This window comes from Colletotrichum lupini, chromosome 4 (genome assembly GCF_023278565.1).
Source record: "Colletotrichum lupini chromosome 4, complete sequence".
NCBI lineage: Eukaryota > Fungi > Ascomycota > Sordariomycetes > Glomerellales > Glomerellaceae > Colletotrichum > Colletotrichum lupini.
The window spans coordinates 6,549,273-6,569,018 of NC_064677.1; the positions used below are offsets into that span (position 1 = coordinate 6,549,273).

The following is a 19,746-nucleotide window of genomic DNA, read 5'->3' on the forward strand; positions in this document are numbered from 1 at the left end:
ACTTCCAGCTATGAACGCCGAACATCCGGGCGCGGGCGTGGAAAGTGGAGGTGGAGTTTTGCGCCCCTTCGCATTCCCGATCCGGTAAGCGAAGATTCTCCACTTCTCCGCGGCCGTCGGCCGGTGGCTAGTGGGTCTCCCTCCGGTCATGCGAGTTAGTGGAAGCCAGTGTCTCTCTTGCAGTTCTCAAAATCTCTCCTCGACATACCTCATCTCAGGGGCGAAGGATGCAATGAATGTCAACTTCCTCTCACCCCTTGTTATCAGAAAAATTCCAACATGATGACCGATTACTTCGACAAAAGTGTACGATTTCGGGGCCAAAAGGGTTGTCTTGACGAAAGGGTATGTGACGTAGTCCGGGTTAACATCTGGTTTGGCCAGCGGTTCGGGGTGTTGTCTATCCCGTCGGAGAAACAAAGAGTTGGGAGATTGTTAGTGCAAAATGTGCTTACACGCTGACCTGGAGCCTGGAGGACACCCAAAGATGACGCAGAATCATTACGGTGAGGGAGCGACGGCCAAGTCATCTGCATAGAACCTCTTTAGACAGTAGCTCGCCATAACATTCTGCGTCATCTTTTCTCTGAATCCGCGTCAATGACTCTTGTACGATCCACGAGACCATGAGTAAGCGGGACAAGAGCAGACCCAACCCTAAACGATCCGTCAGGAGATGATTCGGAAGGTCTTGAAGTTTTCGCAAAGCCTCCTCGCCTCCTGTGTCCACCAATAAGCAAGTTTGGCGAGAATGAACCAATGTTTCGTGATACGCGGCTGGGGTCTCGCGCGCGCTCTCCATCATCAAGGGGGTCTCCACGTTTCGAGTCGTCGATCATGGGCTGAGTATTCGTACACGACATGAACAGAATCTGAAAGGTCCTGAAAGGGAAAAAAAAAAACAATCATTTGGCGGCATATCACTTGCCTTAAATACGATTGCTGGCTATGAAAAGATGCATCGCCACGTTTAGACGCCAGGCTTTCGATACTCTTTCGCTTGTTGTTGTTGTTGTTCACTTATGGTAACCGTCAACACTTCATTGCGATTAGGGCCTGGGCAGTAGAAGCTTATTTTGCTGGTGTCTCTCGGCGGACAATAGAGGCCTGCACTAGCGAGCGGAGAGGCACGGCGGGACAAGCAGCCAAGTGCCAAGTGCTGCAGGGCACAATGGAACGTCGAGACGCCGAGAAGTGCGACTAGGACAGAACCAATCGCCAATTTCCAGCCCTGGAAGAATTAAGGATGTCTCACAACAAGGGGCAGAAGCAAGCTTGCTTAGGTTGCAACATGCGGAGAAGAGTTCTAGTACGACGTTGACTGCTCTCAACGCAACGGTAAGTGCTTGGCGACATCGGTATCCGCAGTGTGAAAGGTGCGTGTTCCGGACCACCTCTACCGGAGCAGAGAGCTGGCATCCGAATTGGGGCGAGTGGTCTGCTTCGGGATGCGAGGGACGCGAGGGATACGCATGTCTAGCTCAACTTCTCCTTTGCGATGAAGGAGTATGACTCTAATGCCTAGGGGCACTTCACTGTCCTCGCTACAAGCCAAGCCAACTTACTCCGGAAAGACTCCGTCACGAGTGCCGTCGCCGCGGCTTCATCATGCTTATAGAATCATTGTTCTGAAGGAGCGGCGATTGTCCGTTCGCTTGCCGCCTTTTGGCGCATTGCTTTCTCTTCAGGCATGTGCTCGGAGCCAAAGAATCGATACACGAGTTCCATGTAGACAGAATCTTAGGTGGCGAGAGAATCAACGCCAGTGTTTCTCGCTGAGACGTCCCAGCCGCGGTGCGGTTCATCCTGGGTCAAGTGACAGCGACAGCGTAGACACTGCAGATCTTGCGGATGTTGGATGAACCGACTGACAGTGACAACTTGACAAGCCGAATGTTACGGGCGGTGCTGACGAAATATGAGGAGAAGTCGTCTTGGCTCACGCTCGCCGATGACCAGACACCAGCTGCGTGGTTTATGCGTCGCAGAAAAACTGGCTGGAAACCCTTGGTGATGATGGAGATGACGACGTCCTTGGCCACCAAGACGGCATTCGGGATTCGCCAAGCCGACTCTGCTGAAGACTGTCGTTGGACCTTATGGGCGACGTCGCATTCAGATTGAGTTCTCTTGATGATGATGGAGACGAAAACGCTGGGCGACTTGGCACGTCGTCGGCAGAGATGGGGTCCCAAACAAATAGCGAAAGCGAAGACCAGCGCCAATGTCGAGTTGAGCAAGTTGCGCGCCGGACACCGAGGACGGACCGTCGAGTGGTCGAGGCAGAGGGAAAGAGGGACAGAGCGTCAGGCCTTCCCAGCTGAAGGGTAACTCTTTCTGCTCTCTGTGGGGATCGAGAACCAGGTCGTTCAGTTAGGACCACAGCCAAAAGGCTGGCCGGCAGGCAGATACTGGGGTGAAGCCGTGAGCGGTGAGCCTGAAAGGACTCGAGGAGATGGGGATAGCTTCTCAAGTTCCCATGTCGTCGCTAAAACATCAGACGCGGTTCCGGTAGACGCTGGGACTTGGCGCCAAAGGAGGGGCCGTCTGACGTTTGGAGCGCGCCAAGAAGCTTCAGATGAAGGCAGGCGGTGCCGACGGGGAGGTCGAGACGGTCGGCGGGAACGCGGAGAGGGATGGCATGGCTGGCAAATGGGGCGCGGCGAGGCGTGGTATTGGTGATGGACAGTTGCGTGGGTGGTAGAAGACCGAACTTTGAGGACGTACTCCCGTGACTCCGTAGACCGTAGACGGTAGGCAAGTAACAAGGTAGGTTGAGTCGTAGGCTGGCGTAGCTGGTAGAGAAGGGAAGGGACCGGGGCTGGAGAGCAGACGAATACTACCGCGCAGGCGACGTCGTTGAAGACAATTGGTGAAGTTGAGATGCGGAGGTGGAGGTTTGTCGCAGGCCCCAGCAGTTTGGAAAGGGCGTGAGACGCGCCCAGAAGAAATCAGGAGGTGCAAGACTTGGCGAGAGGCGCGGCCGGCGAACGCAAACGCAGCCCAGTCCTCAAGCGGTCCATTGGTACCTTGGGCGGCCTACTCCCTACCTTACAGCAGGTAGAGGCGCTGTAGTGAAGATTAAGCGAGGGGACTAGCGGACACCGTGGGTACCCTAACCTGGTTCAAGGCAAGTTATCCGTTGCAGGGAAGATGTTTCCAGTGGGTGTACCGCCTGGATGGAACGCTAGGGTGCACAGCGGCCAGGCGCTCTCCCACATCACGACGCTTCCTCATTGGCAGTTTTCCATCGCTTAGCTTAGTCAGTTCTGGACTTTGAGCCGTACTTGAGGTTAACCTCCCCGTCTGCTGTCAAGGACACATGGTGGCGGCTCACATATCGCAAGCCATCACCAAGTTGACCCCTTCCACTTCCGCCCCCAGTTTGACTTGGCAGCCATTTAAGCTCTTGGCCCTGCAAAAATCAGCTGTTTTCTTCCTCCCTACCCCTTCTTCCTGTCATCCCTTCTCACAAGCCTCTCACCTCTCAACAGGATCCAACGTCTTTTCAGTCTTAGTGTGTCTGTCAGACAAGTTGTCGGGCTCTCTTCCGTCGTCATCCATGGGCCGTAGCTTGGCTGCAACGCAAGAAGGAAGGAACCTCAGTGACCTGGAGTGCAATATGCGTAAGGCAGGAACGTGCTTCATCTGAGGTGCTTCAGCTTCGCACCGGGTCTTGCCATGCAGTCAACTTAACTTGCTCTTTCCTGCTGCGGTCTGGGACTGGCTGCTGTGTGTCCCGTGCGTCGTCTCACCACGCGGTGACGGTTGGGAAAAGTGGGCCCGAATGCCCCTGTGTCGTCCGAACAGACTCAGCGTGACAGAGACAGGCAAGAGCAGGAGGTCGTGCATGGCTTAAAGGCTGTTAAGGTTTAGAGCGCTACCAAAGGTGAACAAGGTTTTTCTGACGGCTGCCTCATCCCTGGTTGCTTCCTGCCATTACACAGCACCTTACCTTACTCTTGCCATATCTGCCACGCGTACGAGTAAGAGCAAGACGATGGTTCTTTAGAGCTTGCATCTACCAGGCTACCTTACCTACTTTTTGCCCTCACCTTACTTGGAAGGAAAGAGCAAGCTTGGGCCTACCTCACCTTACCGCAACCTGAAGTTGCTGCCCAGGCCATACCTTACGCAGGCATCGCACCTACCAGCTTTTCTTTACGTCTCTAACGCCCTCACTCAGCCGAGGAAGGAGACACCTTCGGATACCTTCTTGAGTAAGGTAGTAGGCAAGCACGGATAACGCAGCACAGGGTACTCCGTACTCCGTACTTTCCTTCCTTTCCTACCTTACTCAGCCAGCCCGTAACACGTGGTTGAGGGAAAATCCGGGAGATATGTACCCAAAGCCCCCCTTGCCATTGCACCTTTGCACCCTCCATCCATACCTGAAGGTACTGCGTACCTACCCAGGCAGGCCGTGTCTGAGTCTCGTGCTCCAGTGGCAGGTGCTGCTACTCCCCGCCTACCAAGCTCTTGGTATCCTCTTGGATGCCTTGGACAAAGAGCCTCAATTCTTGACTCCCGTCTTCCCCTAGACGTCACTCCCGCATATGATATTCCTCCGGCTTCGACTTGGCCAACACCGCTCTTGTCGTCGATCCTTCCAAATGCTTATTTTTAGCCACCCTCCCGCTTCTTGGGAATCACTTGGGTAAATGCAGTCATTCAGCATCACCTAACATGATGGTGTTGATATCCAGCCCGTCGTCTCAACAAGATCATCGCTAAGATGATCTTTGGGAAGGGGGCTTCGTCTCCGTCCGAACCAGCGCTTCTCTCCCACAGCCGTCACTTCAATCAACTCCCACGTTGAGACTCGTGGAACGCGCATCGCAGGGGTCTTCTCTCCAGCTGTTGACTTGGCCAAGCACCAGACTCATAAAGTGGCCATATTCCCCACAACCCCATCCAACCCTCCGGAGCCTGGCAGTTTCACCCTGGCGACGTACTCCCATCCTGTCAACTCGACCAGGGTCGCAAGGCCCCCTGGCTTCCGCTCTCTTGTCCAAACGGCCCTCCTTCTAGCCTCCTCCTCCGTCTCAATAGCCTCGCCCGGCCTTGGCCGCCTGCTCTCAATCATTGATCCTGGTCCATAGTCCAGATGGCATGCAGTCGCATTGGATGGAGAAGCTTGAAAGCCCCCCTCCCATTCTGCGCCAGAAACATGCCCGCGATACCATGGGAAACGGAGGCGCTCATCCCCAAACACAGGGAATCCTAAACCTCATTCATCAACCCGTTCTCTTTTTCCTTCTGAGCCTCTCACTGCTCCTCAACACCCTGGATGAAGCACATGCCAAGATCCTCACCATGATTCCGTCCCTCGCTGCTTATCCGCCCCGGCCATCTTCGCATGGGTTCTTGCCTATTGATACTATTCTTGGACCTGTGAGGTAGATCATCAAGATAACCAGCCCTCGACTACAGTCTTACAGATCATAAGTATATAGACATCATGCCATCTTGATGCAAACATACTCCTTCTCTCGGCTCATCTCGTTCTTCATCTCCATCATCTGTCTTTTCTTTCACCTTCAACTTCTCTTCTCGTTCGTTTCGTTTCTTCCCCTAGAGGGCTGGTCATACGTTTTTCTTCATTAATCTACTTTTTTGTAACTCGCTTCTATTCTTCCCTTCCTTCGATCCTTTGTAGGCCCCCCACGCGCTGGTCCCGTATCCTACCTTTAGCTCAATATGTCTTCCCGTCTCATCACCTTCGGCTTCTTCGCCGCCTCTATCTCCCAGGTTCTGGCCTCGTGCGCCTATGGAACTCACTTGGATCCTCGCGCTGAGGAGGGAAAGGTCAAGGTCAACAACTTTGCTTACACCGGCAGCAATGTGAGTGCTCTCTTCTCTCTTAGAAGCCGCACACCTCAATACTAACAATATCGTCAAGGGCCCCTTGAACTGGGTCGCTCTGGATACTACTGCCAACCAGCTGTGCGCCACGGGGACCCACCCAGTCCCCCATCGACATGGTGGCCGGCTCCTTCAACGTTCTCCCCGGAAGCTCCATCAACCTCCAGATCCCCGACATGGCCGATGGCACCGAGTTCGAGAACCTAGGAACCACCGTTGAGGTTATCGCCAAGGGCGGATCGATGCAAGTTGGAGGCAGCAACTTCACCCTGCAGCAGTTCCACTTCCACTTGCCCAGTGAGCATCTCGACGCCGGAAAGAGCATGGCTATGGAGATGCACATGGTCTTCGAGGGTGCCAACCAGGAGATTGCCGTCATTGGTACCTACATCGACCTGGAGCAGGGCGCTGCCGCTGCTGCCCCCGCCGCCCCTGTCGCCGAGGCTGCTCCTGTTGCCGAAGCTGCTCCCGCTGGAGGAAACGCAACTGCTGAGCGCCGCACCAAGCTGGCCCGCCGCGCTGCTACTGGAGCCGCGGCCGAAGCCCTGAAGGCTATCCCCGCGATGGGAACTAACCCGATCAAGGCCGAGGCTGCTTCGTCTAGCCTTCTCGAGACCGTCTTCTCTTCCCTCGGTGCCATCAAGGAGCCCGGTACTGTCACCAAGACTGGTGCGCTGAACATGCAGGAGGTCGTCACTCTTCTCTCTGCCGGCAGCTTCCAAAGGTACGTTCCACGTCTGGCAGTCCTCTGATTTCCAATGTCTAATTCTTTTGCAGCTACATGGGTTCCCTCACTACTCCTCCCTGCTCTGAGGGTGTTCAGTGGCTCGTCTCAACTCAGCGCCTGATGGTCCAGCCCCAAACCTTTACTGCCGTCCGTGATGTCATTGGCTTCAACGCCCGGTTCCCCCAGAACACCCTCGGCCAGGCCAACATCATCCAGGTCGCCCAGCAGAGTCTCACTAGCGCCAACATTGCCAACCCCGTTGCTGCTGCTCCCGCTGTCGCTGCTCCTGTTGCCGCTGCGCCCGCCGCTCCTGCTGCTGAGGCTGCCAAGGAAGCCGCTCCCGCCGCCGCCCCGGCCGCTCACGCCTAAACGATCAATAATGGTCAGCCGGCGAGGACAGCGAAAGAACCAGCGTCGCGAAGTATCATTGCGACTCAGCTGACGCAGTAGGCTGGGACAGGATGTGCAAGGATGCTCGGTGCCTGTTTTGATTTCAAGTGTATCCTGGTCTCATGCCGATGGATGGAGGAAGGCCGACGGAAAAGCAGTCCCCGGGCGCTGCGTTTACAGCTGGGACAAGATAACCTTAACACCAGCCAGCTGCGCGCATTTGTACAGACATGACTAATTGACGGAAAGTTGCACCTGGGCAGTTATATTTGGACTTTCACTTGTGTATTTGGCATGTGGGTTGATCTGTAATTACCGATGCCTCTCCGATGAAGCCCAGTCCCAACGAGTTCAAGTGCAGAGAACAATACCGAGACAGCGGATAGTGGGGGAAATACCACGGGGCTCTGGAGTCCCAATGCATAGCAGTTTGCTGAGTCAAGAAGCATAATGGTGAAATAATGATAAGATGGGCATAGATAGCTAGACAGAGATAAAAGTAACACGAGTCAACTGCAGTATATCTCACCTTTCCAAGTGACCACGTACCCCAGCCGCAGCGCGTAAGTCCGGATAGAGGTCGCCGTCAGAAATCCTGGGTGAACGAGAATGAGTTTCTCAGAGATCACGGGCAGAGACATACTTCCAAAAGAACGTTCTTGGTGTTTGGCCAAGATCCCAAGACAAGTGAAAATAGAAGCGGCATTTTCTCAAGTTTCTGAACCTGATCAATCTGGAAGAAGATCCAGGACACCTCAAGAGCCGCAGCAACTTTTTAGAGAGAGCGTTTCGTGCATCTTGTTAAACGCTCTTGGTGGCCGGCTTGGCGGCTACCGATTGATTGGGCGGCTCTTTTTTCTTGAGATTCAGTGTATATCTGCCCGTTTTCGGGTTTGCCTCGCAAGTACATGCTGGGTTTGAGGGGATCTGTGCTTGGTGTTTGAGGGGCGCGACTCGTGGTGGCTGGACACGGGACGTAGGGAAGTAGGGAGTAGCTGGAGCGCTAATGCGCCGGTCCGGGTCGGTCGGTTCGGCAACTTTTGCGTAGGGGGCGAGGGTGAGAGGGAAGAGGGAATGGCCGAGAATAAGGTGCCGGCCGGTGACGATATTTTCCCACGTGGTGTTTTGGGGACGTGCTGCATTTAGAGAGTCGGTATTTTGGGGGCCAAGGGCCAAGGCGTCGGGTGTTTTTGCTTGGGGTGTGTTGTCTTTGTAGCATTTATATTAAATGTTTCTGGACATCTAGAAGCATAGCTTACCGGACTCGTGTAGCTTAGACGGTACTTTTCATGAGGGAAATGCGGGGGTTTATCCTTCTGACATGCTATTTAAGAGGATTCCTCAGCTTTGCTTCCCTCGGATACCCAAGACAGACGAAGCCGCTAAGGGTGAATTGTGAGGGGTCGACTTGAAGTGATCCATGAACGGGCTGACATGATGTTGATGAATGAATATCTGAGGTACTCTAGGGTGTACATCAGGTTGATAGTTTGGGTATGTATCATCGGGCTCCGTCTTTGGAATAGAGGGGAGGTATATACATGTGCTGGACGGTAGCCACGGAGGCCTACGGTTTGTGATTTTGGGCAATGCGCCCTTCCATCTATCGTGAAGGTGGTCCGAGTAGGTCGGACTCGTAGCGCCCGATCAAGCGTCAGAAGCTAGATGACTTCTTCATTGCGCTCGAGAAAGCGCGAGATAGCACAATCAAGCTATTGAATCCGAAACCCCCATCTGTGTCCAAGCGGAAGACCCGTATTCAATCCACACAAAGATCTTCCGGAAGAAGTCATACAGGTTGCCGATAAACAAACCACAATGTCAAGTCCTCCTCTTAACATAGGTACCTTGGATACGTTTATGAGTGTTGCCTCTTGCAGTATATGTTCATGAATCACAGTTTTTCAGGGAAGATAGGTGCCCAAGTAAACTCTACGAAGCCTAACCTACCTTATCTGAGCCGGTGGTGCTGGGGCCAGTGAGAGCAGGCTGGGTTACGACGCGCAGAGCGGTCGTCTTTCTTGCCTTGCTGATACAGTTATGCGGCGATTCGTATAGGAGAACGAAGCGTCACTAGCCCATTTCCCATCTTCCAATTCTTATTTCACTATGAATGAGGTATATGTCGATTACATCTTAAGATCCTGTAGCGAGTTCCCCAAAGCGTTGCCGGTGGGCGGATGATACGCGATGGCTCATCCGGGTTAAGTGGATCTGCTCTTCGGCGCCGGGCCCGATACTGGTTAGGTAGACCGTAGGCGTGTGGGGCCGGGACGGTAGCGCTTACTTTGCATCAACATCGCCTTCCCTTGCGAGTTGGAAGGATCAGTAGATCTACGGATTTCAGCAAAGTCCAAGAACAGCATCGATTAGAAGGAAACATATAAAGACAAGACGCCGAACCCGTGCTTTTCCTTAACCATATCCATTCCGTGTCAACAGTAAAATCACAAGAACCCAGCCCTCCACGAAAAGTCTCAAAATGGCCGGCCCTGCGGCGAACCTCCCACCCCTCCTCACACCAACCGACCTCCTCGCCTTCACAACATCCCTCAACCTCCCACCGCCAACCCACACAGAACCTCTCACAGTAACAGCAGCCTTCCACAGCATCTACCTCCTCCACTTTCCCCCTTCAGATGCCACGCACCTCGCACCGGCACGTCCCAACGCAGACGGCACCACAACACTCGTCCTCCGCGTCGCAGGCCGCCACTTACCACGCATAAAGACAGAAAACGAAGTCGCCGTGATGCGCTGGGTCCGGCAACACACCGCCGTCCCCGTGCCCGCCGTGCTGCGCTGGGATTCTTCTTGTGAGAACGTGCTGGGGTACGAGTTTACGCTGTTGGAGAGGATTGATGGTGTTAGTGCGGATAAGGTGTTTTGGGATCTGGGGGAGGTTGCGAGGAGGAGGCTTGTCGAGCAGCTTGTGGGCTTTCTCGCGGAGTTGTGGGAAAGTTCGAAGGGTGGTGCGTGGGAGCATGTTGGCGGGTTAAGGGTCGATGACGAGGGGGAGGTGGTGCCGGGCCCGGTTGTGGATGAGTGGTTCTGGATGGAGCCTGAGATTTCGCGGTGCTGGGAGGGGGAGACGATCGAGACGTTGAATCCTGTTGGGGGCGCGTTCTCCGGGTGGGCGGAGCTTCTGGATAAGAGCGTCGAGAAGTATGTCTACGCTATTGGGAGGCACGCTTCGCTCGGGTGGATGAGGGATCTCGTGCCGCGTTTGGAGGAGTATAGAGAGTATGTTAGGGTTCACGCGGACGAGGTGGATGATACGCGGTATGTACTCTCGCACAGGGACCTGCACCTCGCGAACGTCATGGTGGACGGGGAAGGAAACGTGACGGGGATTTTGGATTGGGAGTTTGATGGGGTGGTGCCTGGGCCGAGGTGGGATCCGCCGAATGCGTTTTTGTATCCTTGGGGTGGAGGAGATGATGAGATGGTGGCCAAGGCGGAGAGGGAGAGGATGAGGGGGTGGGCGAGGGAGGTTTGTCTAGAGAAGGGGATCGAAGGGGAGGTTGTGGCTGGATGGCCTTACAAGGGCGTTCAGGAGACGGTGCAGAAGGTCGTGAACTTTACGAGGGCGATATGTGAGGTTTGTCCTAGAGGGAAGGGGGAGAAGGCGAAGGCGTGGAGAGTGAGTCTGGAGAGCGAGTTGACGAAGCTGGGGTTATGATCGGTAGCATGTTGGATGTTTAGAAGGAGAAGTCGCATTTCAACTATTACAATAGATTCGAGGTATTTCTAGCGCCATATAGACATCAGAATAACTCCTAATAGGCAAAATCATCCGCAACGCCGCAGGTATCTCGAAAGAACAGGTCCGTACTCCCCCCCCCCCCTCCCCCCCCCCCCTTCCCCACTAAACTCCTCATGCTCTTGTTCAAGCATCGCATGCTCACCTTGTAGCCCGACCTAAACTATCTGACCTTGATGCCGGCCTACTTCCATCCAGCTCAGCATAGTACTGTGGAACAGGCAGCTCTGTCACTTCTTGCCGATTCCTACCATGCTGGTGTACGTAAAGCTCGTGATATCGCGGCGCGGGAGACGTGATTTTATTCGTCTCAAGAGGCCTCGCATGATATTCTTCGACGACTGGCACAGTTTCTCCTGCCCTTCGCTGCTGCTTGCGCTTCCTACGCCAAAAGAAGAACCCGAGGATGGCCAGCGCGATGACCCCTACCACAGCACCTACGCCGATTCCAATGGCGGTCGTCAACGGGAGGGCTGCGGGCTCGGGCGTCGATATCGCTCCTGAGGGCGAAAGTGTCGTGGTCGATGCAGTCTCTCGAGGCAGAGCGGGGGTATTGACATTGACTGCGTTTGTGGGTGTCGGAGTTGCGTCAGTGACAGTGACTCTTGCTATTGGAGTGGCTGCTGTCTCTTCGATATTCCATCCCAGCACTGCGATGGCACCAACGAAACCTGGTTGGGTGAGGGTTGACGTCACCATTGTCCAGCTTGAAGTATCTGGAGCGGATGTTGATGCATAGGTGATCACTGCTCCGGACAGGAGATCTGAACGGCAGTCTCCTTCAACCGAACCGGCAATACCTCTGATCAGAGTGTAGTCTCTACGACGACTAATCAGCAACGATCAACCGTATACTGAGAAACTCTCGATCACCAGCGACACTCACTGTGGGCAGCACATGGCAAGTGTACTGCTCGTATCGTTTTTGACCGACGTCGCAACCGTCACCCAGCGCTCAGGACATACCAGAGGCCCGATACTAACGGCAGTATGGCCCTCGCCGTCGTTGAGGCCGAGGCGTCCTTGCTCCCACCACGTTGTGACTGCTGGCGGCGCGCATCGTACTCTGGTGTCAATGTCGATGCCGTAACCTGGGTCATACGCTGCGAGAGAGAAGCCGTTGAGGCGATAGATGGTCGAACAGCTCGTCGGTGGTGTGAAGGCGGTCGGAAGCGCTATGAAAGACGTGACGGTGCCGTTCTCGTCGGTCACAGCGGGATATGCTGTCGCCATTGTCACCGAAGCCTACAACCTGCGATAGCCATGTAATAAGATAGTGATGGCAAGGAAGAAAAGCCGATCAAGCTGCTGAGGCCTTTGGCTTAGGGAACTCGACGAAGGCGAAGTTGATCTATCTGTTGCCAATGCTGTAGGTTGAATGCCCACAGGTTGCTTTTCAAATGGGTGGAACCGACATGCTAGTATTCTCGCATCGGTCTTACATAATGAGTCCCTGCAATATCGTGCTGTCTTCCTTTGTTGGTTCTGAATTCAATTGCCATGTTTAGACAGCGAGGGCTCTTTTTTGGCCTGTATTGTAGATGTGAGCCATGCGTTGGCCAGGCCTGAGGTGCGATCTGGAGAAATTGTCCAGCGCTTGCGTCTCTCGAGAAAACAGGCCCCAACAACATGCCATGTGAAGGCAAGGTAGGTAGGGTAGTCTTACGGCCGCAGTTTCCTAAGCGTAGCGCGCGGCACAAGATGGAAAGAACCCCCCCCCCCCCCCCCCCGAGTAACGAGCTCCAACATCGTGCAGTTTTGTGGAACCTGGGCGAATGGCATCTTGAGATCTCGGGCTGCCAAGATTCAATCAGGCCGCTACCAACTCTTCGGTAACCAATTGAAAGGGAAGGCGCTTGTTGCCTTCCCGAATACACAAGCGAAAACTTGAGGAAACTGCGTCTTTCGTCCTTGGAACATGGTTGCAATTACCGCCCGTTGGTTGTTCTTGCCTTTGCATGATGGCTCATCGGGTACCTCTTCCTCAGACTGCAGGCAAGGCCCAAGGGCGCTAAGCGCTGGCGCTTCTGATTGTTGGTTTCGAATGGAGGATCGTACTTATCCATTACTCTGTTTCTTTTGCATTGAGACTATTTCCTCTTAGTTGTGTCCTAGAAGACACGATCGAATCTAGTTCTGGATCATTCACACTCATTTTCGGCAGCAAGAACACCACGATGGGCACCTCACCGAACCGACGAAGTCGGCACTCACCCACACGACCCAAGGCCGCTGGTTCGGCCGGTCGTGATTCTCGGATTTCTTTGCACTTGTCCAGCGAGAGAAAGAATTCATTGAGACGGAGGATACGTAATGTCCTCATTGGCATATTTGTCTCCGCAGTTCTTGTCGCATGCCTTAGAGGATATTTCTCTGGTGATGCTCTGGGATACATGCAGTACAGCCCACAAGCCCAATTCGTCGACTGGTGTGACAGAAGAGAGGAAGTGAGAGATGCGTTTCTGACGAGCTGGAATGCTTACAAGAAACACGCATGGGGTAAGATGTCCTACGTGACAAGTCGTCCCGTTCTTCGGATTCAACTAATACGCCGACTCTTTTCAAGGTAACGATGTCTTTCATCCTATGTCCAAGAGAGGAGAAAACATGTCTCCCAAGGGCCTAGGCTGGATCATCGTCGACAGCTTGGACACAATGATGCTCATAAATTTGACCCAGCCCCTCGCTGACGCCAGGAGATGGCTGCACCGCAGCCTCACTTGGGACCAAAACCAAGACGTAAACACCTTTGAGACCACGATCCGTATGCTGGGCGGCCTTCTATCGGCATACTATCTCTCAACCCAGCTGCCGCATGTCGCATCCAAAAGAGACTCTGTTTATCTCTCGAAGGCGATCGACCTGGCGGACCGGCTCATGGTGGCGTTTGACTCCAACTCTGGGATCCCGTATGCGAGCGTCAACATCGGTAAGAGGGAGGGCATCGCCTCGCATGCGGATGGTGGGGCTTCGTCCACGGCTGAGGCTGCGACTGTACAGCTTGAGATGAAGTATCTTTCCCACTTGACTGGAAATGACGTTTACTGGAAAAAAGCAGAGCGCGTCATGAAGGTGCTGGATGACCAGAAGATGGAGGGTGGACTACCTCCCATCTTTGTGCATCCGAGCCACGGACAGTTCACGACGAGGGAGATTCGGCTCGGAAGTCGAGGTGACTCGTACTATGGTAGGATCAAGCCCACTTTGTGAGATAGCTCCGAGACTGACGCCTCATAGAGTATCTTGCGAAGCAGTACCTCCAGACAGGCGAATCCATCTACCGCGACATGTGGGATGACGCCTTGGGCGGCATCGCGAGACACCTCGTCACGACAACGCGGAACGCAGCACTGAAGTTCGTTGCAGAGCTTCCGACCGGCGTGGGAGGACCGCTATCTCCCAAGATGGACCATCTCGTCTGCTTTCTTCCGGGCACAATCGCCATGGCTGTGAGTTTCTCAAGTCTCTCATTCTGTCATTTCCTAAGACAACCGGCTGAACCCCACCGTGACAGGCAACAGAAGGGCGGCCTCTTGCGCAAGCCCGTCGTGACCCGGGCTGGACGGCTCAGCACGAAGACGACATTGAACTCTCGATCGAGATCATGAACACCTGCTGGGGCATGTATGCCGTCACTGACACTGGTCTCGCCCCCGAGATTACGTGGTTCAACGCCACAGAAGCAGACTTACAGCCCGGACCTGGCGACAGGTGGTTACGTAAAGAAAGCAGTGGTACGTTGACGACTTTCTTCCAACCTTTCCAAGCAAAGGAGCCTTGCGCTAATACAGTGGTTAGTACTGTCGAAGTGGAAAAAGGACTTCATCATCAAGCCCCTCGACGCTCACAACCTGCAAAGACCCGAGACGGTAGAGAGTCTGTTCATGATGTACCGCATCACTGGCAATGCCATGTACCGAGAATGGGGCTGGAAGATTTTCCAATCGTTCCAGAAGCATACTTTGGTGCCCGACGGAGAGGGGTATACTAGTATGAATGATGTACGGACGGTGCCCGCTTCGACGAGGGATAATATGGAGAGTTTCTGGCTGGTAAGTTATGTATCAAGTGGTCGAAAGACGAAGTTACATACAGAGCAGACTTTGAGCTGACGTTGTCGACTGCAGGCTGAGACTCTGAAGTATTTATACTTGCTATTCTCGCCGACGGACTACATGCCATTAACAGAGGTCGTCTTCAACACAGAGGCTCATCCTTTTCCAAGGTTTACGCCAAGGAGTTCTTTAAAGACTGGCTGGGAAAGGCTACCGCGATGATAGCCATTCAAACAGTCTTTGGAGCTAGGGTTGGTATAATTACGTGTAGCATAAAAGCTTTACGGAAAGTGGTTGGATTCACTCTTCACCTTCATCTTGGCTGGAAAGGATGACCCTTGCCAAAAGAATGCAAGCTCCGCCACCGAGGGGTAAGATAGTAACCAGAAGATCTATAGAACCTACGAGCAAAAAGTCTCGGCTTGAACAATCAGTCTGAACGGATGCTCCACCTTCTTGACCTTGCAACATTCTCACATCTATCATGCTAATTTGCCCAATCACAGACTCATAGAAATAGACATTTGTGTGAGGATTGGGAAGACTTTTGCTAGGCCAAGAGTGTGATTGCCCGTTGTGTTAGTGATAGACGTCTGTGATCACAAGATTACCTGAGCTACTCTAAGGGTTTCGGCGAGTTGCAGAAATCCGGTCATCTAGATTTTGCTGATAACCTCAACGACACGAGGTAGGTTCATTAGGAGAGGAATCGCTGTGACAAACGAGTCCACGGTGAGACCTAGGTCTGGAGTTTCACGCCGTTCCCTTGTATGAGTGGCTACGAGCACCAACTTAAAGTGAACCTCAGAGTCTCGGAGACTCTCGCACTCGTTTTCAAACCGAGATTTAGAAGGCCGACTTAAAAGTGTTCAATTATAGGTAATTGCTCGCCCGCGATTGAGTTTCCTGTTCATATGGAGAAGGCGATGGATGGAGGCAATACCCCACCTGATTCCGCGGAGCTAAGGAAGCTCGGGCGACATTAGACCTGACTGAATGTAGTGCATCATTGCGCATGTCGGATTTCGGCAATCAATCCAGGCTATTTAAACCAGGAAACGTGTTCAAGCTTTCGAGGCCGAACCGAAAGCCATTGACAAACCCTGTGTCCAAGTTTGGGGTATTGCAGAAAGTTCTCCGAAACTCGTTGGAGACGTCGAGACGTCAAAAAAGAGTGACGGCAATCAGAAATTCGATCAAAAGCCGTAAGGGAATCTAGAGTTAACTTTTCGATAGCCAGAATTAGATTCAGAGCACTCACAAATCACACGACCAAACAATGTCATCCCAAAAAGAAAAACAAAACGAAAGAAAAAAAAACAGCCAGCTTCCCTGGTTACCCCCCAAGAGGCGTTTCGCCAGGCGGATATGGAACGGTAAAGTATCCGGTGAGTTGCCGCAACTATCGGTGTTTATGCCGCTCAATAGCCGCTGAAACCCGGGCGCGTTGGTCCAAAGTGACAAAAAATGGTCACGCTTTCGTCCAATAGTAGCAAATTTCTCCGAACTCAACTCCACGTCTACACGTGTTGCTACGCAGAACGGGTTCATGAGACGAGTCAGTACTGTGTACATGCAATGCGCTACTTTAGTCTGGATCTTGGACCATCTGGGTAAATTTGGGGGGCCTCTGGGGAGTCTTTGCTCTCTAATGGAGGGGCTATCATTGTGAGCTTGCGGTGCTTGCCATCACGCAAATGGCTGCTGGGATCATGTCAGCAAGCCAAGTTCGGGGTTCTTTCCCCTCCCCCGCCCCCTCCCCCACCTTGACGACGCCAACGACAAGCCCGGATGGCTTCGTTTTTGACGTCGTCGAGTGGGCGAGTGGGAACTTGGTGCGGATTTGGCGCTGTTCCCCCACCATCCCACCCATCCACCCCGTCCACAGTCCATGGAATATCCATTTACCCCCGCTTACACGGAAGCTGTCGCGCGCGTTGTGTTTTATTGGATCGCGGTCTCTCCGTCATCGGTATGCCTTGCCCCGAGGTTAGGTAAAACCAGACGTGACCCCTCGCTCATTTTCTTCCAGATGCTCTCGTTTTTTCTGGTGTTTCTTCACGATCTCTTCAGTGTTCAGATTCTCCTCTCATACCACTCATAATGTAAGAGCCTCCTGTGCTATCCAAGCTTCCAATTGGGGACCAAAATCACTAACACGCCAACCTCTAGATCTCATAAACCCTCAACACCACACACGTCACAACCATGAAGCTCCTCTACCCCACCTCCCTCAAGCTCGACGTCGACAGCCTCCAAGGCTTCTCCGTCGACCTCGTCCCCTACGACGTGAAGACCACCATCCCCGAGGAGCACACAGACGCCGAGATCCTCGTCACCTGGACAAACTCAGCCGACAACCTCAAGGACGCCGCCGCCCGCCTCAAGAACATCAAGTGGATCCAGTCCCTCGCCGCCGGCCCCAACGACGTCCTCTCCGCTGGCTTCGACACCTCCAAGGTAACAGTCACCACCGGCTCAGGCCTCCACGACCACACCGTCGCAGAGCACGCCCTCGGCCTCCTCCTCAACGCCGCCCGCCGCTTCTACGAGATGCGCGACTACCAGCTCCAGTCAAAGTGGCCAGGCCACCTCGGCGGCCCGCAGCCCGACCGCCCCGCCAACGCCTTCACTACCCTCCGCGATGCTCGCGTGCTCATCTGGGGCTTCGGCAACATCGCCAAATCCCTCACCCCGCACCTCCGCGGCCTCGGCGCCCAGGTGAAGGGCGTCGCGCGCAACGCCGGCATCCGCGACGGCGTCGAGGTCTACGGCGAGGACAAGCTCGCCGAGCTCCTCCCCGAGACGGACGCCCTCGTCATGATCCTCCCCGGCTCCGAGTCCACCAAGAACGCGCTCAACGCCGCGCGCCTCAAGCAGCTGCCCAAGCACGCGTGGATCGTCAACGTCGGCCGCGGCACGTCCATCGACGAGGAGGCGCTCGTGGACGCGCTCGAGGCGGGCGAGGTCGGCGGCGCGGCGCTGGACGTGTTTGTCACCGAGCCGTTGCCCGAGTCGAGCCGGTTGTGGAAGGCGCCGAACGTTGTTGTCTCGCCGCATGCTGCTGGTGGAAGGCCGCAGGGCGCGGAGGCGTTGATTGCGTATAACTTGAGGCGGTTCCGTGCTAGCCAGTCGTTGAAGAATGTCATCTAAGGTGCGGCGGCTTTTTTTGAAGTGAAAAAAATGGATGGAGAGCGTGGTTTGGTGGATAATAGACATGATTGATACAATGCTCAATACAAAACGACCTTCATGATTCCAGAGTCTGACCTATGCGTCGCCCCTTTCTGCCCCTGCCCAGAACTCAACAGAGTGCCATGCCATGAGTAACAAGATGGACATAAGTACCATGATCCCTCTCCGTCATCTGGATATCATCTCGCTCAAGAGTCAAACGGCTCCGCAATCTTCTTCGCCCAGTAAACCTCCTCAGTCCACGACCACACCGTGACGTCAAGCGTTTCCTTCCACTCGTTTGTCTTCTCCATCCACGCTTCATGACAAGCCTTCTGGAGGTCCTCTCGAGTCATCCCCTCGAGGTTCTGGTGGAAAATGCCATTCTCAAGCTGGCACCAATCCCGGAGCAATCGGCAGCGATCCTCTGCCGATGTGCGGCAGACCTCCCGGTGCAGCCATTCGCTTACCCGGAACACAGCCTAGTCCGGGACGGAAGTCAACGGCACCACATCAAACTCTTCAGCGCAGAGGGCGAGCTGCTCCCGCGTGAGCTCCATCTCGTCTCCCATGCCTCCCATGATTGTATCCTCTCCAACAGCATCAAGTCCAGGCTGCGGCAGGTCAAAGTTTTTGAAAACTCTAGTGAGCTTCATGCTTCTGCCGGTGGTGATGATCGTCACGGCCCATTTCAAGATGAGGTCGTACGTCTTGGCCAGAATCAATCTGCTCTGCGGGTCGTCAACGACGCCAGGGTTATAACCGAGAACCATCGCCATAACAAAGTGGCCGCGGCGGTGTACTCGCCCAACCGTGGAAATACCGACTGTATCCGGGATATGATGCGCTCCCCGGGTTACGTCCCACTTCAGATCCGAGAACATCTTGACGGCAGAGGGAACGATGACTTCAAAGGCGATGCCGTGGGGAGGCACTCTTCCGGGGAAGACGTTGTTCCACGTGTCTTCGCGCAAACGCGCGGCGACTTTGTCGTGGTCGCGCACAAGGTAGTTCTCCGGTCTCATCAAGGTGAGACCCTGCTTCTTCCGCTCCATGGCGGGAAGGTCGTACTTTTGCTTGATGGCGTCCTTCAAGCCGTCAAACCAGGCGGAGGCGTCTTCTGGGGTCTTGGGCTTCACGGCTGGTTCGAAGTCGATCCACGGGAAGGTCTCGTAGTCGCCATTTTTGGCGACTAGAAGGCAGTTCAAGAACGTCAGCAGAGGGTTTCGGACTTGACGTCTGCGGTAGTACTTACACTTCTCATGGATGAAGTTCCATACATTGAAATCGATATACCAGGCGAACCATGCAGTCGAGACGGAGTCGCGACCCTCATGGATCAGTGATCTCGCCATTTGGTTTGCTCTCGCGGCCTTGACGCGTTCGTAGTCGAATTTGCGAGGGATACCCAGTTCCCTGAACTTTCCTTCGACGATCTCCGCTCGTCCTTCCGCTGCGAGAGCGATGTTCTCATCTTCCTCGCTCTCGTTCATCATCTCCTTAGATGGATCTGTGCTTGTTGGTTTGCTCTGAGTCTGCGATAATTGTTGCGATGGCTTTTCGTGGAATGGGGAAATTCTGGGTGGAAGAAGAAGCAATTGTAACGGTATGATGGAGGAAAGAAGCGATGAAGCTAAGGTAGGAAACTCGAGGCAGGTCTTGTGCTTCTGATTTCCCTCGTGGCAGCAAGAAGGGTGTTCTGGCAGCTCTTTTTTCCTGTTACTCTATCAACGGCGGGAGTTTGTCGTCCATCTAAAGTTCACATGCGACGA

The 19,746-nt window shown here is 54.1% G+C and overlaps 10 protein-coding genes across 10 annotated transcripts; 6 read left to right on the plus strand and 4 right to left on the minus strand.

Annotated features, from left to right (window-relative positions):
* Positions 1-970: 970 nt before the first annotated feature.
* On the minus strand, positions 971-3,237 carry CLUP02_09051 (uncharacterized protein; the record flags this gene model as incomplete). Its single annotated transcript, XM_049288032.1, has 9 exons — positions 971-1,200; positions 1,256-1,326; positions 1,401-1,514; positions 1,585-1,806; positions 1,873-2,154; positions 2,217-2,468; positions 2,526-2,713; positions 2,767-3,039; positions 3,199-3,237. The coding sequence occupies 9 exons, from the start codon at positions 3,235-3,237 to the stop codon at positions 971-973; spliced, it is 1,671 nt and encodes a 556-aa protein (XP_049145176.1).
* Positions 3,238-3,322: 85 nt separating this feature from the next.
* CLUP02_09052 (uncharacterized protein) lies at positions 3,323-5,403 on the plus strand (the record flags this gene model as incomplete). Its single annotated transcript, XM_049288033.1, has 7 exons — positions 3,323-3,626; positions 3,779-3,870; positions 4,013-4,220; positions 4,306-4,397; positions 4,452-4,529; positions 4,776-4,979; positions 5,053-5,403. The coding sequence occupies 7 exons, from the start codon at positions 3,323-3,325 to the stop codon at positions 5,401-5,403; spliced, it is 1,329 nt and encodes a 442-aa protein (XP_049145177.1).
* Positions 5,404-5,700: 297 nt separating this feature from the next.
* Positions 5,701-6,961, plus strand: CLUP02_09053 (tat pathway signal sequence; the record flags this gene model as incomplete). The annotated part of the gene is made up of 4 exons (XM_049288034.1): positions 5,701-5,844; positions 5,903-5,917; positions 5,970-6,589; positions 6,643-6,961. The coding sequence occupies 4 exons, from the start codon at positions 5,701-5,703 to the stop codon at positions 6,959-6,961; spliced, it is 1,098 nt and encodes a 365-aa protein (XP_049145178.1).
* A 2,503-nt stretch (positions 6,962-9,464) lies between these two features.
* Positions 9,465-10,664, plus strand: CLUP02_09054 (uncharacterized protein; the record flags this gene model as incomplete). The annotated part of the gene is made up of 1 exon (XM_049288035.1): positions 9,465-10,664. The coding sequence occupies one exon, from the start codon at positions 9,465-9,467 to the stop codon at positions 10,662-10,664; it is 1,200 nt and encodes a 399-aa protein (XP_049145179.1).
* A 222-nt stretch (positions 10,665-10,886) lies between these two features.
* On the minus strand, positions 10,887-11,978 carry CLUP02_09055 (uncharacterized protein; the record flags this gene model as incomplete). The annotated part of the gene is made up of 2 exons (XM_049288036.1): positions 10,887-11,565; positions 11,632-11,978. 2 exons carry the CDS (start codon positions 11,976-11,978, stop codon positions 10,887-10,889), a joined length of 1,026 nt encoding a protein of 341 aa, XP_049145180.1.
* A 67-nt stretch (positions 11,979-12,045) lies between these two features.
* Positions 12,046-12,705, minus strand: CLUP02_09056 (uncharacterized protein; the record flags this gene model as incomplete). The annotated part of the gene is made up of 4 exons (XM_049288037.1): positions 12,046-12,096; positions 12,188-12,322; positions 12,493-12,541; positions 12,572-12,705. The coding sequence occupies 4 exons, from the start codon at positions 12,703-12,705 to the stop codon at positions 12,046-12,048; spliced, it is 369 nt and encodes a 122-aa protein (XP_049145181.1).
* Positions 12,706-12,922: 217 nt separating this feature from the next.
* CLUP02_09057 (glycosyl hydrolase family 47) lies at positions 12,923-15,415 on the plus strand (the record flags this gene model as incomplete). Its single annotated transcript, XM_049288038.1, has 10 exons — positions 12,923-13,244; positions 13,312-13,932; positions 13,983-14,194; positions 14,260-14,479; positions 14,544-14,797; positions 14,873-14,886; positions 14,934-15,051; positions 15,131-15,171; positions 15,235-15,326; positions 15,384-15,415. The coding sequence occupies 10 exons, from the start codon at positions 12,923-12,925 to the stop codon at positions 15,413-15,415; spliced, it is 1,926 nt and encodes a 641-aa protein (XP_049145182.1).
* A 1,082-nt stretch (positions 15,416-16,497) lies between these two features.
* CLUP02_09058 (uncharacterized protein) lies at positions 16,498-16,904 on the plus strand (the record flags this gene model as incomplete). The annotated part of the gene is made up of 3 exons (XM_049288039.1): positions 16,498-16,635; positions 16,689-16,772; positions 16,833-16,904. The coding sequence occupies 3 exons, from the start codon at positions 16,498-16,500 to the stop codon at positions 16,902-16,904; spliced, it is 294 nt and encodes a 97-aa protein (XP_049145183.1).
* A 104-nt stretch (positions 16,905-17,008) lies between these two features.
* CLUP02_09059 (D-isomer specific 2-hydroxyacid dehydrogenase) lies at positions 17,009-17,953 on the plus strand (the record flags this gene model as incomplete). The annotated part of the gene is made up of 1 exon (XM_049288040.1): positions 17,009-17,953. The coding sequence occupies one exon, from the start codon at positions 17,009-17,011 to the stop codon at positions 17,951-17,953; it is 945 nt and encodes a 314-aa protein (XP_049145184.1).
* A 230-nt stretch (positions 17,954-18,183) lies between these two features.
* CLUP02_09060 (uncharacterized protein) lies at positions 18,184-19,470 on the minus strand (the record flags this gene model as incomplete). Its single annotated transcript, XM_049288041.1, has 3 exons — positions 18,184-18,366; positions 18,484-19,166; positions 19,230-19,470. 3 exons carry the CDS (start codon positions 19,468-19,470, stop codon positions 18,184-18,186), a joined length of 1,107 nt encoding a protein of 368 aa, XP_049145185.1.
* Between the last annotated feature and the right edge of the window lie 276 nt (positions 19,471-19,746).